This window comes from Nipponia nippon, unplaced genomic scaffold, assembly GCF_047370975.1.
Source record: "Nipponia nippon isolate SJK-2023a ecotype South Korea unplaced genomic scaffold, ASM4737097v1 scaffold_32, whole genome shotgun sequence".
NCBI lineage: Eukaryota > Metazoa > Chordata > Aves > Pelecaniformes > Threskiornithidae > Nipponia > Nipponia nippon.
Genome location: NW_028262350.1, coordinates 1,544,013 through 1,558,107, shown reverse-complemented (window position 1 = coordinate 1,558,107; position 14,095 = coordinate 1,544,013). Strand labels below are relative to the sequence as shown.

At 67.2% G+C, this 14,095-nt stretch overlaps 2 protein-coding genes across 2 annotated transcripts; one reads left to right on the top strand and one right to left on the bottom strand.

Annotated features, from left to right (window-relative positions):
• Positions 1-1,094: 1,094 nt before the first annotated feature.
• Positions 1,095-5,487, bottom strand: P3H4 (prolyl 3-hydroxylase family member 4 (inactive)). The gene is made up of 8 exons (XM_087770226.1): positions 4,992-5,487; positions 3,397-3,546; positions 2,949-3,120; positions 2,734-2,862; positions 2,481-2,626; positions 2,314-2,397; positions 1,961-2,102; positions 1,095-1,878 (listed from the first exon to the last, which is right to left on the bottom strand). Exons 1-8 carry the CDS (start codon positions 5,460-5,462, stop codon positions 1,865-1,867), a joined length of 1,308 nt encoding a protein of 435 aa, XP_087626352.1. The 5' UTR covers positions 5,463-5,487; the 3' UTR covers positions 1,095-1,864.
• Positions 5,488-7,055: 1,568 nt separating this feature from the next.
• Positions 7,056-12,987, top strand: FKBP10 (FKBP prolyl isomerase 10). The gene is made up of 10 exons (XM_087770222.1): positions 7,056-7,281; positions 9,036-9,181; positions 9,507-9,696; positions 9,998-10,143; positions 10,255-10,444; positions 10,744-10,889; positions 11,202-11,391; positions 11,784-11,926; positions 12,089-12,252; positions 12,576-12,987. Exons 1-10 carry the CDS (start codon positions 7,085-7,087, stop codon positions 12,759-12,761), a joined length of 1,698 nt encoding a protein of 565 aa, XP_087626348.1. The 5' UTR covers positions 7,056-7,084; the 3' UTR covers positions 12,762-12,987.
• Positions 12,988-14,095: the final 1,108 nt, after the last annotated feature.

The window sequence follows — 14,095 nt, the reverse complement described above, 5'->3', positions numbered from 1 at the left end:
GCCGCGACGCCAGCGCGCTGGGTTGAGCGCTTCCCGCTGATCCGGGCGCGAACGCCGCCAGCCGCACCCAGCTGGGCTGGCACTCCCCTCCCAAGGGTGGCAGTGACCCATCGGTGACAAACCCCGCTCCTCCCAAGGGACAGCACAGCCCTGCCTTGCACAGGGGTCCAACAGGTTGCTCCCACCGCCAGCGCTGCCTCCCCTTAGCTCTGCCCCGAGCCCCGAGCCCTGCCTGCGGGTCTGGGGGCTCAGCCCCGTCCCCCGTCCCAGGGCCCAGTCCGGACCAGGGAGGGCAGCCCTGGGAAAGCCCTGGTAAATGGGAGCTCCAGGGCAGGGCAGGGTGCTGGCAGCCTCCCCACCGCCCCCTTCCTTCCCTTCCCTCACCCGGGGCGAACGCGGTGATTCAGCCTCTCGGTTTCAGTCCTTGCAGCCAACTTCCATGGGGAGCAGAACGCGCCCGGCGCAGCAGGGAGGAGCGAGGCGGGTGCGCGCTGCCCGACGCCCCATGCCCAGGGCAGGCGCGGGCTTGTCAGCAGCAGCGGCGGCCGCCGAAACGGCCTCCAAAACGCCCTGACGCCGGCATCAGGGGACGCAGGCTGCGCCCTCCGGACCAGCAGCGGGACGATGCACCCCCCAAGGACCAGTGTCAGGGTGATGCACCCCCCCCCCAAAACAACCGGCAGGTGATGCACATTGCACCCCAAACACCGGTCTCGGGGTGAGGCGTGCTGCCCCCGGCCCCCCTGCAGCCTCCCCGCAGCCCCCCCGTGCCACCCGGCAGCCTCCCCTGCACAACAGGGGGTCACACATCCCCGTAAGGGTCCCAGTGTGGTCGTGGCCCCCTCAGGGACCCCCCAGCCCCACAAGAGACTGGCTGCCCTCATGGCCCCCAAGGTTTCCCAGCCCCACAAGCCCCCCCCAGCCCCCTTGTGGGGTCTCCCCCACTTTATGAGGGCATCCAGCTCCCCAATACGTCCCTCCCCCTCCCACGACAGGGCCTCTCCCACCCCCAGCACCCCATTCCCGCAGCAGCAGCACACCCCAACCCCAGGGAGCCCCGAGGCGGAGGCAGCCGGGAAAAGACCGGTCCGGATTTTATTAAAAGTTCAGCACCAGCAAATATAAAAAAAAAAAGCGACCGTGCAAGTTGGGAAGTATTAAATTAACGGAGCTTAAGGCTACAGAGGGCTGGTGTGGTGAAAATTCAAGGCACACGCAGGGCACGGGCAACGCAGCCTCGCCAGGCTGCAGCCGCGTGGTGGCACGGGGACGCCGGCACGCCGGGAGCCCCCCTGTAGCACCAGGCCGTGGGCTCCGAAGGGACCCCGGGCTCTGGCGGCAGGCTAGAAGGCTGGAGGCACCGGGGCAGGAGCCCAGGGGAGCCCCGAGGAGGGGCAGGACCGGCACACACGCCTGGCTCCGGCAGCACCATGCATCGCTCCCAGAGCAGGGGCAGCCCCCCGAACCCCTCAAGACAACACGGGGGTCAGTCCTGGTGCACCGTCCACAGCTCCCAGCGAGGAGCCGAGGGATGCAGTAAACCCCAGTGCTGTGGGGCACCGCCGCTGGCCAGGGATCCTGGGGACATCAGGGACAGGGGTGGCCCAGGGTGAGCTCCCAGGCAGGCAGGGAGGTTTGGCGGTGCCAGTGCTCCACTGACGGGAATCAGGCTGCGCTCAGGGCAGCAGATGTCCAGATGGCAAAGTCAGCCCTGCCGCAGGGCACCGGGCAGGATCAGCCCTTCCCCGTGAGCCCAAGTTTCTGCGCAGTGGCTGGCAGGAGCCTGAAGCCCGGTGTCCCCAGGATGGTGTCGCAGGGCCACCACCGTCCAGCTCCGCTGGGGCCAGGCCCCCCTTCGCCTGGCTCATCGCAGGGTCTCTGCAAACAAGGAGGGCTCGATGGCACCGGCAGCAGCCACCCCCCGCCCCGTAGCACAGCCCCCATCCCCGGCATCAGGAACCTTGGTCGGCTTTGTCCCCCTTGGTCTTGGGCTCCTGCCACCACTCTGCATAGAAGCCCTCCTCATAGTCGCCTTCGCCCTCGAACTCGCCGTCGGAGGGCAGGTCCCACGCCTCCGGCCCCTCGCCGTCGTCCACCTCCATCTGCAGCATGGGATGAGCAGGAGGCAGCGGGGCTCGGTGGCCCTGTCCACAGCCCGTCCCCGACCTACAGCCTCTTCTCCAGGGCTGGTTTGAGGGTCAGACCCCCTGTCCGAGGAAGGGCCCTGCCCCGGGGTATCCACGGCACCCACCTGCACCACCCCAGCACCCACAAAAGCACCCGGCTGCACCCCGCGCCGGGGCCGTCCTTTACCTCATCGTCAGCCTGCAGGTACTGCCTGGCGAAGTCCAGCATCTTCTTCTGGGCGGCTGTCCGGTTGTGGTAGCGCACGGCTTCCTGGGCACGGGAAGGGAGTGGGGGCTGCGTCAGCCCCGCCGCCGCCGGCAGAGCCATGGGACAGGGGGCTGGGGAGTCCTCACCGGCCGGGGCTCGAAGTCCTCCTCCAGCAGGCGCCAGCGCTCGCGGTGGAAGCGGTAGTAGACCAGGTTCTGCTGCATCACGGCGTCACCCGGGTCGAAGAGCATGTAGCTGGAGACGCTGCGCACCGCGTCCCGCACGTCGTTCACTGCGGGGAGCAGTGCCGGGTGAGGTGGGGGACGACACCCCACCCAGGGGCCCGCAGCACCCTGGGGTGCCCCAGGGGCAAGGCCCCCCGCTCCCGCCGGCACTCACGCTTGTAGTAGGCGAACTGCAGGTAGTGGTACATGGTGGCCACGAACTTCTCCACGAAGTAGCCACCCACGTTGGGGGTGAGCTCGGTCTCACAGTCCACCTTGCACTGCAGCACGCTCACAAAGTGGTCTGGGGGGAGGCATCAGGCACTGCACCCCCTCGGCCCCCAGCCCCCCGCCATGGGCCTGCCAGCCCCCGACCCCCTGCCCGGTCACCTGCAATGGCAGGGTAGAAGTCCTTGAACTCCTGCAGCTCGTAGGCACCCTCGCAGCTGGCCAGGCAGTCCTCATACGCCTTGTAGTACTCGGCCAGCGCCTGCTCCATGTCGGCCGCGCTGCTCCGGAAATCCCCGTTGTTGTACAGCTTCACCGACCGCACGAATATCGGCTGCCGGGGACCAAGCAGGCACCGCTCACCTCACCGCTGGGCGCCGCAGCCCGGCTCTGCCCGCCAGCAGCACCGACCTGCCCTGCTCTCCCTGAGGCGGCTCCATTCCAGCCCGGGCCCCACGGAGATGCTCTTTCGGGGGCAGGAGGTGAGCAACCAGGGCTCAGCGAGGGAGAGCCGCTTCCCTCGGGGTTCAGCAAGACCAGGCTTCGGCAGCCAGGTGTGCACCGAGCCCCGGGGAGCCCCTCTCCTGCCCCAACCCCGTCCCCTCCTCACCTCGTAGGGCTGAGCCTCCAGGTCAACCAGGTATTCATCCACGTCCAGCATCGTCCTGTAATAGTTCAGGTACTTCAAGGTCATCTCATGCTTGGGGTTCTTCTGCAGGAAGGTGTGGGCAGCGGACACCGCTTTCTCGATCCTATTTGACTGGGGAGGGAGGAAGAGGCGGTGCAGCAGGCTGCCGCGGGGCAGCTGGGGCCGATGCTGCGGCTGCGGGGGGCTCAGCACCCAGCCGGACCCCGGGGCTGCAGGCCAGAAGGCTGGTCCTTGGGAACCTGTCCCGAGCCCAATCACCCACTGACAGCGATGGATGGACAGGATCCGGGACCACGGACAACGCAGATAAACCCAGACGATGCAGGGCAGCCGCCTGTGCCCAGCTGCACCAACCTCCCCCTCCATGCCACGGTGGGAGCGGGGATGGCTCAGCCCCTCGCAGACCCCCACATCCAGCCAGGAGTGATCCATGTGGCATGGGCTTGAGCCGCATGGCCGCTCTCCTCGGGCACCGACACCAGCCCGGGCGAGCTGCCCCCGCTCCCCTGCTGCTTTATGAGCTCTCGGGTTGCAACTTGAGGGGAGCGAGATTGGGGAGGATGAACGAACTGTCCATGGAAAGGGTTTTGGCCAGAGGAAGCAAGAGGAAAAGGCATTAAAGATCTGGGCCAGGCTGTCCCTCGCCACTGCCAGGTGAGCGGGGCAGCAGCGCTAAGCACTAAAGCAGCATCCTCACCGGCAGCCGGCCAGCGGCACAGCTCGGGACCCCGACCAGCACCGGTGCCTGGGGAGGGGAGGGTCCCCTGCCAGAGCCACTCTGGCCAAAGGAGGGTCACCCCGGGGCGATCTCTTACAAAACCTCCTTCCACGTCTGCACCGTGAGCCCGAGCAAGTGCATCTCCCTGACGGAGCATCCAGACACGTGTTCTGCAGCAGTCGCGGTGGCACCGGACCCACCAGCTCAGGCCCCTCGGCCGGGGCAGCCCCAGCGTCCCCCTCCCCAGGCAACGCTCTGCCCGGCCAGGGGCACCTCGGGGGACCAGGGCAACACAAGGTGGGGTGGGGGGGACACAACCACAGGGGTCCGTTGTCCCAGGCGCACCCCTCACCTCCTGCCTGACACGTCCCAGATGATGCTGACGTGCCACGGCGCAGGGGCAGGATGGAGGAGCCGGGGCGGGGGGGGGGGGCCAGATGGGGGGTGCAGGACGGGAAAGCACAGGGTGCAGGGTAGAGGGGAGCAGGGTTCAGGGGGTGCAGATCAGGGGGTGCAGGCTGGTGATGTAGGATGGGGGTGCAGGATGGGGGGATGCAGGATGGGGGAGTCGAAGAGGAGGTGTAGGACGAGGGGCACGGGACGAGGGACGCAGGACAGGGGTGCAGGATTAGGCAGGGGGTGGGGGTGCGCCCGATGGGGGGCAGAGCGGAGGGGCGCAGGAGGGAGGGCGGAGGAGGAGGTGCAGACCAGAGCAGCGCAGGACGGGGGTGCAGGGCGCCCGCTGCCCCCCGGGCCAGGGAAGCCCCTCGCTCCCACCCCCCGCCACGGGCCACGTTGCGCGGCATTTGCGCGCCCGCGGGGCGCGGCGCCGCCTTACCTTGAAGAGCGCGTAGTGCAGGTACTGGTAGGGCAGGCGGCGCTGGAAGTCGCGCAGCGTTTGCGCGGGGGGGTAGCGCAGCTGGAAGACGGGCAAGTCGCGCTTGCAGGCGCGCAGGCAGCCGGCCCGGCGCAGCAGCCGCCCGAAGAGCTGCATCTCCCGCTCCCACTCCCACGCCGCGGGGTCCCCCTCCGCGGGGGGCTCCTCCGCGGGGTCCCCCTCCGCGGGCACGGCGCAGCGGCGGTGGCAGTGCGCTTCGCTGTCGCGCAGCAGGCGGTGGAGGCGCAAACTGGCCTCCAGCGCCCGGGCGCTCTCCGCCCACTGCGCTCCCGCGTACTGCGCCAGCGCCCGCGCGTAGGCGCGCTGCAGCGGCTCCAGCGCGGCCGCGGGAAACCCGCGCACGCTGTACTCCTCGTACTGCGCCGCGCACAGCCCCGCCGCCAGCAGCAGCGCCAGCGCCCCGCCGCCCATCCCCGCCGCCTCCGCCGCCGCGCACTGCCCGCGCAGCGCCGCGCAGCGCTCCGCGCAGGGGGCGGGCGGCGGGGAAGGGGCGGTGCGCGGCGGGCGCGCAGGGTCTTAGTGCGGCTCTGCGCGGCTGGCGCAGCGCCCGCGGGGTGCGCTCGGGGGGTGCTCGGCGCCCCACGCCGCGGGGAGCCACCCCCGCGCCCCGCGCTGCGCCCCACGCCGCGGGCTCCGCGGGGTGCTCTGGGGGCTGCGGGGCCCCGGGGGCGTGCTCGGCGCTGCGCGCTGCAGAGCGTGGGGTGCTGGGGTGCCCCCCGTGCCGCAGCCCCCGGGGTGCGCTCAGGGCCACACTGCGTGGCCCGGGGCAGCTGGCCGGACCCCCCAGCTCGCCTGTGCCCGGAGCCGGTCTCGCTGCTGGCGGGTGCCAAGCTGGAGACCGTGCGCCCTGCGCCGTGCCAGATCCCAGGCTCCAGGGCTGCACCGCGCCAGGCCTCGGCACGGCCACGCTGGCCCCAGCCCAAGCCCAGGGCTTTGTTGCCGGCTGGACAGTGGCACTGAGGGAAGTCCCAGCGCGGGGCGGGAGCCAGGACACTGCTGAGGTTTCTTCCAGCAGAGCAGAGGCCGTTAGCAGTGCCCAGCACCTCCCTGCAAACGGGCGGCTGGGTAGCACGCAGGCTGGGATGCCATCGCCCCTAAGTAAGCGCTCCCTCGCCCCCGAGTCAGGCCCTGACCCCACTGTGCCATGGGGAGAGCCCCGAGTCCCCCCGGGCTCCTCGTGGTGCATTGGGGAGGCCGGGCTCGAGGGGCTGGTGGCACTTCGCTTGTGCCTTTGCTCTCACCAGTAGCGCTGTGCCTCGGAGAAGCCCGGTTTCGGTTGGGGTTTATGGACTGTCTTATTTCCCAACTGGGACTTGCCAAGGGCTCTTGCCACGGTGCCCATTTCTTGCCGACGGGTTGGGGGGAGCGGGGATGGGCAGGCAACACGTACGTGTGCATTTGATGCTGCTCTTATCTGGGAAAGACCGTTAGAGGGGTAATTTCACATTTTTAATCATGGCCATTCAGTAAAAGATCTGTCAGCAGCAGACCGAAGAGCAGTAGATGTTATAAAAACCCGGAATTCCTTGTGTTTACTCTGCCGACCTGGTAGGGACCGAGCAGCAGCAGCCGGAGCCGGGGGAAGGCGCTGCTGGAAGGCGCGCAGGCAGCGCTAGGACCCGGGGCGAGCGGGGCCGGGCCGGGCCCCCCAGCTGCACAACCCCCGCTCCCCGGGCTGCGCCAGCCTCCCCTCGCAGGGGGCTGCCCGGGAAAAGAAAGGGGGGGAAAAAAAAAAAGGAGAGAGGAAAAAAACCAGAAACCCTCCTGGCGTGGAGCTCTGCGGCTGCCGCCGCCCTGCCCGCCCGGCCCCGGCTGCGGGGAGTCGCCACGGCGATGCCACGGGGCGACTGGCGCGGGCCGCGGCTGGCCCGGCGGCGCGGCAGGCCCGGGCTCCACGTCTACAGAAATTCCAGCGGCCGGGGCTGGGCGGGCATTCCCGCCGGGAAGGAAGGGGCGGCCGGGAAGGGGCGGCCGGGCCGGCCCCGCCGCGCCGCCCCCCGCCGCTCCGCGCCGCTCCGCAGCCGCCCGGCGCCATGGCCCCGCGCCGCCTCGCCCTCCTCCTCCTCGGCATCCTGGGGGCCCCGGGGCTGGCCGACCCCGGCCCCCTGGAAGACGTGGTGATAGACAGATACTATATCCCCAAAATCTGCCTGCGGGAAGTCCAGATGGGGGATTTCATTCGCTACCACTACAATGGGACCTTTAAAGATGGCAAAAAGTTTGATTCCAGGTATAGCCCTCGGCTCCCTCCCGAATGCATGCGGCGATCCCTGCATGCCTTCCTCCCCCGCCCGCCGCCCTGGCGCCCCGTCGCACCCCCGAGGGCAGCGAGGCGAGGAGCAGGCAGCTGCCTGCTGGGGCCGGCCCCGGGGCCTCGCAGCTTGCGCCCCAGGCGGGGCTGCTGGCGGCTGCTGGCGGCTGCTGGCGGCGAGGACGGGGCCCGGGGAGCCCTGTACGCGTGTCAGCCCCGGGGCCCCGGCGTGGCCCCGGGCGGGCGAGCGGCCGCCCCGGCCCGGCCCCTTGCCAGCAGCCCCTGCCCGGGCACCCATGCTGCCCCCCTGGGCTCTGCGGCAGCCCCCAGCCCCGGTGAGGAGCCTGCAGAGCCCCGGGGGTGCCTGCGGAGCCTGCACAGCCCTGGGGGTGCCTGCAGCTCCTGGACGCCCTCAACTCCGGGGTGCCGCGGGGTGCAGGGAAGCCCATCTGGGGCATGGGCAGGATTTGGCCCCAAGTGAGACATTCTGCACTCAGGAACATGTATTTGCGTGTGCTGCACAGGCAGGGAAAACACTTAAAGCACTTGGAAACGTGGCAGCGGCGAAACCCGTTCATTACCTAAGAGGCTTCAGTCTGGCTGGTCTTAGTTTTCCTCGGCCCGTGCATCAATCCTGCTCTGCTCACGCTGGCTGTAAATCAGTGTTTCTGTTGGTGCTGTCCCTGATTTGCACCACTGTGAGCAGGGGAGAATCGGGCACACGGTGAAAGGACGGAAACAAACTGGGCTGTGCTGGGGCTCAGCCCCAGCCCCGCGCAGGAACAGAAACTTCCGAGACGGGCATTTTTCAGAGCCCTGGAAAGCAAAGGGCTTCTGCTGCGGTTAAACGTGTCTCGTCTTTCTTGCGAGCATGAACGGGGGAGAAAGTAACTGAGCCGTGCGCTGCCCCTGCTGCTGCTGCTGCGAGCCCCCGGCGCAGTGGGAGCCTGGGGACGTTCGCTGCTGAAATCATTCCTTGTCCTGACGACTGCAGCGCGCTGCCAGCAGAAAGCATCAGCTGCACATTAAAGGGGATGAAGGATTTCAATTTATCTGAAATTGCCCCAGTTGCTTCTTGGAGTATTTTAAGATTTAAAAATAAAAACAAATTTGCAGTTTAAAAATGAGGCCTGGGACGTCTTCTTTCCTCCTTGCTGCATAAAGCTCCAAATGTGCCATATGCAAAATGATTTGGAAGCAGCAGAAAGCCTGGGAGCTGCCAGCCTCCTGCCCAGCTCGCCCATGAGGTCTGGGGAGGGCGTCGATGGGCTCGGTCCCAGCTGAAAGCGTCGCCCACCTCCTTTGCATCCAGAGGGCCAGATCTGCATTCCCCTGCGTCCCAGGGTGCTGGGCGTGCAGGGTCAGGCCAGAGCCCTGACCGGTGCCCTGGGAGGCAGCTCCATCCCGGGCAGTGCAGGATTGATCCCGTCGGGATCAATGTCTGTTTGCTGTGGGGGTGAGCTGCGGGCTCTGCCTGCAGCACGGGGACCCGCTGGCTGCAGTGGGTTACCTACATGCCTGGGGAGGGGGCAGCCCCGTCCCCCCGCTCTGCCCCCACGGTGGGCAGGCTCCTGGGAGCCCCGCGCCATCCCTCGGCGTTCGCGGGGTTCGTGGTTTGGCTCTGGATCTGCCCCAAGCCCTCGGTGCAGGCATTGAGCACCCCCAGTGCCAGCGGCTTTGGGGGTTTCGCCCTTTGCCCGCGCGCCGCTGACGGGTCTGTCCCTTTGCCCCAGCTACGACCGAGGGGCCACGGTGGCCGGCGTGGTGGGCGTCGGGCGGCTGATCACCGGCATGGACCGGGGCCTGCAGGGCATGTGCGTGAACGAGCGGCGTCACCTCATTGTGCCCCCCCACCTGGGCTACGGCAGCATCGGCGTGGGTAAGGGGCCGCAGCACGGCGGGGGGATGGAGGGAGAAAACCCCCCGGGGCCGGCATTAGCGGGAGCAGGGGTCCGGTGCCCAGCTGGCAGGTGCTGGCGAAGGGTGGCTCCATTGCCAGGGCAAGTGGTGCCTAAGCAGGGCTTCCTTGGGAAAAAGGGGTCCTGCCCCCCCGGGATCTTCTGCTCTCCTGGGGGCTGGCACGTGTGGCCAGCAGCCCCAGGCAGCCGCGGGCTCAGGGGGCTTTAGGGGACAGAGCCCTTGGCTTGCCTGGGCTGGGCGCTGGGCCCACCTAAGGTGTTCTGTCCTCGCTGCTGCCCCTTTAGCGGGGCTGATCCCCCCAGATGCCACCTTGTACTTTGACGTCGTCATGCTGGACATCTGGAACAAGGATGACAAGCTGCAGATCACCACCCTCTCCAAACCAGAGCACTGCAACCGCACGGTGGAGAACTCGGACTTTGTGCGGTACCACTACAATGGCACGCTGCTGGATGGCACCCCCTTCGACTCCAGGTACGGGGCACCGGCGCTGGGATGCACCCTCGCCTTGGGGTACAGGGTGCTGGAGCTCAGGTGCACCCTCTGCCTTGGGGCTGGGGGCACCGGGGATGGCAGGGACCAGGAGATGCTGGGCTGGGGCAGGACGTGGGGGCCCACGCTGCACCCCGGTCAGAGCAGCCTCCCCCCCGTGCTCTCCCTCCCTGCACCCCAGTGCAGCTCCGTGACCCCCAAACTGGCCTCCCGTGCGGCACCGCTCAGGTCGGGGGAGCTGGCGTGGCCCCGGAGCCGTCCCCCCCTCATTCCTCCCCACCAGCTACAGCAAGGACAGCACCTACGACACCTACGTGGGCACCGGCTGGCTGATCAAGGGCATGGACCAGGGTCTGCTGGGCATGTGCGCCGGGGAGAAGAGGAGCATCATCATTCCCCCGTTCCTTGCCTACGGGGAGAAGGGCTACGGTGAGTTGGGCATCACCCTGTCGCACCCGGTCCCTTCCCTCCCAGCTCTGCGGAGAGCCCCCTGCGGTGCATCAGGACCCTTGTCCAGCCTGACCTGTGTCCCCTCCCCAGGGACTGTGATCCCACCGCAGGCCTCGCTGGTGTTCAGCGTGCTGCTGGTGGACTTCCACAACCCCAAGGATGGCGTCTTCCTGGAGCACCTAGAGGTGCCGGAGTCCTGCAAGCGCAGGGCTGTGACCGGGGACTTTGTCCGCTACCACTACAACGGCACGCTCATGGACGGGACGCTCTTCGACTCCAGGTGCGGGGAGGGAAACGGCCGAGCAGGGAGATTCCCCGATGTCCTCTCCCGCCCCACGCTCAGCCGCAGGCTGCAAGGAGAGGCTGGAGAATCAGGGGGAAAGGTGGAGGAAAGGGTGGTAACGGGCATGAAATAGGCTAAAAAAGACAATGCCTGTTTGCTGCATCCCTAGGAGCAAGGTTTGGCTCCTGGGGGAGCAGGGCAGAGGCTGGGAGAAGGGGTGCGGGTTGGGTGCAAGGGGGGGCATTGACGGGCCAGGCTCTCCTGCACACCGGCGCCGGGGGCTTCTCTCGCTGCAGCTACTCCCGCAATCACACCTACAACACCTACATTGGGAAGGGCTACATCATCCCCGGCATGGACCAGGGCCTGCAAGGGGTCTGCGTGGGAGAGAGGCGGCGGGTGGTCGTGCCCCCACACCTGGCCTACGGGGAGAACGGAGCAGGTAAAGGGCAGCCCCTCGGGGTCCGGCATCCTGCACAGCGCAGCCCCGGGCTGCGGCGTCCCCCCCTCCAGCCCCGCGCACCGGCACACCAAGGTCTGTCATCAGGAAAGCGCTGGCCAGGCAGGGCCAGCTCCTCACCCCAGGGGCCACCCCCATCCCCAGGGCTCTGGGCAAGCAGGGGAAAGGCTGATGCCAACACAGGCAGAGCCAGGGCTCTGAGGGATGGACACGCCACGGGGCATGGGAAAAAGCAGGGAAAGGCTTTACCGGCCCCGTGGTGCTCCAGCAGCTCTCCTCATGCTCCTCTTCCAGGGAACAAAATTCCTGGCTCAGCTGTGCTCATCTTCGACGTCCACATCATCGACTTCCACAACCCTGCGGACCCGGTGGAGATCGAGACCGTGTACCGGCCCGAGGGATGCAACGTCACCACCCGTGACAGAGACTTCGTCCGCTACCACTACAACTGCTCTTTGCTGGATGGCACCAAGCTCTTCTCCTCGTGCGTGCTGGCGCGCGGGCTGCCCCGAGCACACCTTTCCTTCACCCGGCCAAATCCTGGCAGGCGCTGAGCCGGGCAGGGCTGGGGGTGGATGGGCACCGGAGCAGCGCTGGGAGCATCAGCTCTTTGCGACGGGCAGCACCGGAGCATCGGCTGCGTGGCAGCAGGCGTTTTGCTCCAGGGTGGAGGGTGCGGGATTTTGGGGCACAGCTGGCTGGATGGTGCAGGGTTTTGGGGTGTGGAGGGTGTGGGACTTCAGGGCATGGCAGGATGGAGGGCACGGGATTTTGGGGCATGGTGGGATGGAGGGCAGGGGATTTCGGGGAATGGCGGGGCTGCCCACGGGGTCCGAGGCGCTTTCTCAGCCGCGCGGTCTTCTCTGCCTGCTGCAGCCACGACTACGAGAAGCCCCAGGAGGTGACTCTGGGGGCCAACAAGGTGATTGAGGGCCTGAACAGTGGCCTGCTCAACATGTGCGCGGGGGAGAGGCGGGTGCTCATCATCCCCCCCCACCTGGGCCACGGGGAGAGCGGAGGTAGGGGAGCGGCGTGCGGCTGCCCGCGCAATGCAACCGGGGGGTTCTGCCCTGCTGAGCCGCTGCTGGGCTCCTTCACCCCCCTCGCCCCGGCTCGGGGCTGGGAGGCTCTTGCCCATCAGGGGCTCCCCAGCAGTGCAGCAGCCTTCGCTTGCTTTTCAGCCCGGGGGGTGCCAGGCAGTGCCGTGCTCCGCTTCGAGGTGGAGCTGATCTCCATGGAGGAGGGGGTTCCCGAGGGCTACCTCTTCATCTGGCACGGGGAGCCACCGGCGAGCCTCTATGAGGAAATGGACCTGAACAAGGATGGGGAGATCCCTGCTGACGAGGTGAGCGAGGGCCCCAAACGCCACCGGACCTCATGGGGTGCGGGAGGAAACGGGTGCAGGGGACCCCATCCCGGGGAGCAGCACCCAAAGGGCACTGCTGTCCCCGGGCACTCAGGAGCCTGAAGAGCTGTGCAGAAGAAACGCGCCAGCCCAGAGCATCGCTGCTGGCTGCGGGCAGGGACACTGAGGGCAGCCCGTGCTCTTGTCCCTGCCCGGTCCTCACGGCCTGGCTGCTGCCCTCGGCACGGGCCGTGGTGCTCCCTACCGTGCCCGGTGCCGGCTGCGCGGAGCAAAGCGGCATCTCTCTCCTCTCCCCGCTGCAGTTCGCCACCTTCATCAAGACCCAGGTGGCGGAAGGGAAAGGCCGCCTCATGCCCAGCTCCGACCCGGAGAAAGTCATCGCTGACATGTTCAGGAACCAGGACCGCAACCAGGACGGGAAGATCACCTCCGAAGAGCTGAAGCTGAAGTCGGATGAGGACCAGGAGAAGATCCACGAGGAGCTCTGAGGAGCAGACTCACTCTCCCCCGGAGACAGGACTCGTCCCCACCAGCCGCCCCAGGAAGCCACCCCGGGAATCTGCCCCTGCCCCTGCCCAGCCCCATGGCGGGGCATATTTTGGTTTGGTTTTTTTATACCCTATTATTTAACTGAGGGTTTTTTGATGTGTTCCTCCTGGGCAGGAAAACTCACCAACCCCCAGCTAATAAACCCAGGCAAGAAGGTGGGAAGCACCCATGTTCTTCAGAGCCTCAATACCCCACGGGGACGGCAGCGCCCGCGTTTGCTCGCTCTGCCTGTCCCCTCGTGCTCCCCGGCTCCGCAGACGATACCTCTGCCGTCGAGCGGGACCAAGGCTGCCAGGGCCAGACCCTGGAGCCCTGCCCTGCCCAGCTCTGCTTCCAAACCCCGCTTCGCCCCCCTGCTCTCAGCTCCCCACAGAAGGGCCGGGGCCGCAGCGTCCCCTCCCCGAGCCCCTTCGTCCTCAGCCAGCGACTGCACGTCCTGCTCCAGCCTCCCCTCCTGCCCACGCTGCCGCCTGGGGCAGGCAGGAGGGGGGTGCCCTCCACCTCTACCGCAGCATTTTGTAGTTTAGGGTTAGGGTTTGGGTTTTTTTTATATACACATATAAAATTCTTTAAAGGAGAGGAGAAATAAAGAGCCTGCTGCTGGCCCAGCCTCTGCTCCCTGCTGCCATCCTCCCCGGGATGAGAGGCTGGAGGGGACTCGGGTTCCCAGGGCGAAACCCAGGTGTCCCACGTGGATCCAGAAAGCCTGGGCCCCCCAAGACAGCGGGGATGGGACCTGGCAAAGCCCTTGCCAGCTGGGAGAAGGAAAACAAAAAGCCTCTCCCACCCAGCCCCTCAGGGAGCAGCATCCTCCCGTTCCCATCCCCCTCCGCATCCCCGCCCCACAGCAACAGCCCTCAGTGACTGAGAAAAATCAGCCCAATTTTGATGCCCAACTGCAGCTCATTCACTGGGCACTCTCAGGTTTGCCGGTTGTGACCAGCACAGCTCCATCATCTCCCACCAGCTCTAAAACCTGTTGCACAGCGTGTCTTGCAGACGGAGATAAAAGAAATGCAAGAACAGAACAGTGCAAAGGGCCAGAGCGAACCCCTCAAACGACGACTTCTACCTTGCACCAAATAAATCATTTCTACTGGTTTCCAAGGAGTTGGCCTTTGTATCGGGTTACTTCGCCATGAAACGTTCCTGCGTGTCCGGGCAGCGCGCAGAGACGAGCCTCGCCTGTCCCTGGGCGCGCGGTGCCCAGGGGGATTTCAGGCTCCAGCGCCTGCTGGGTCGGGCAGGAGAGACAGAAACCAAAACTCCGCTC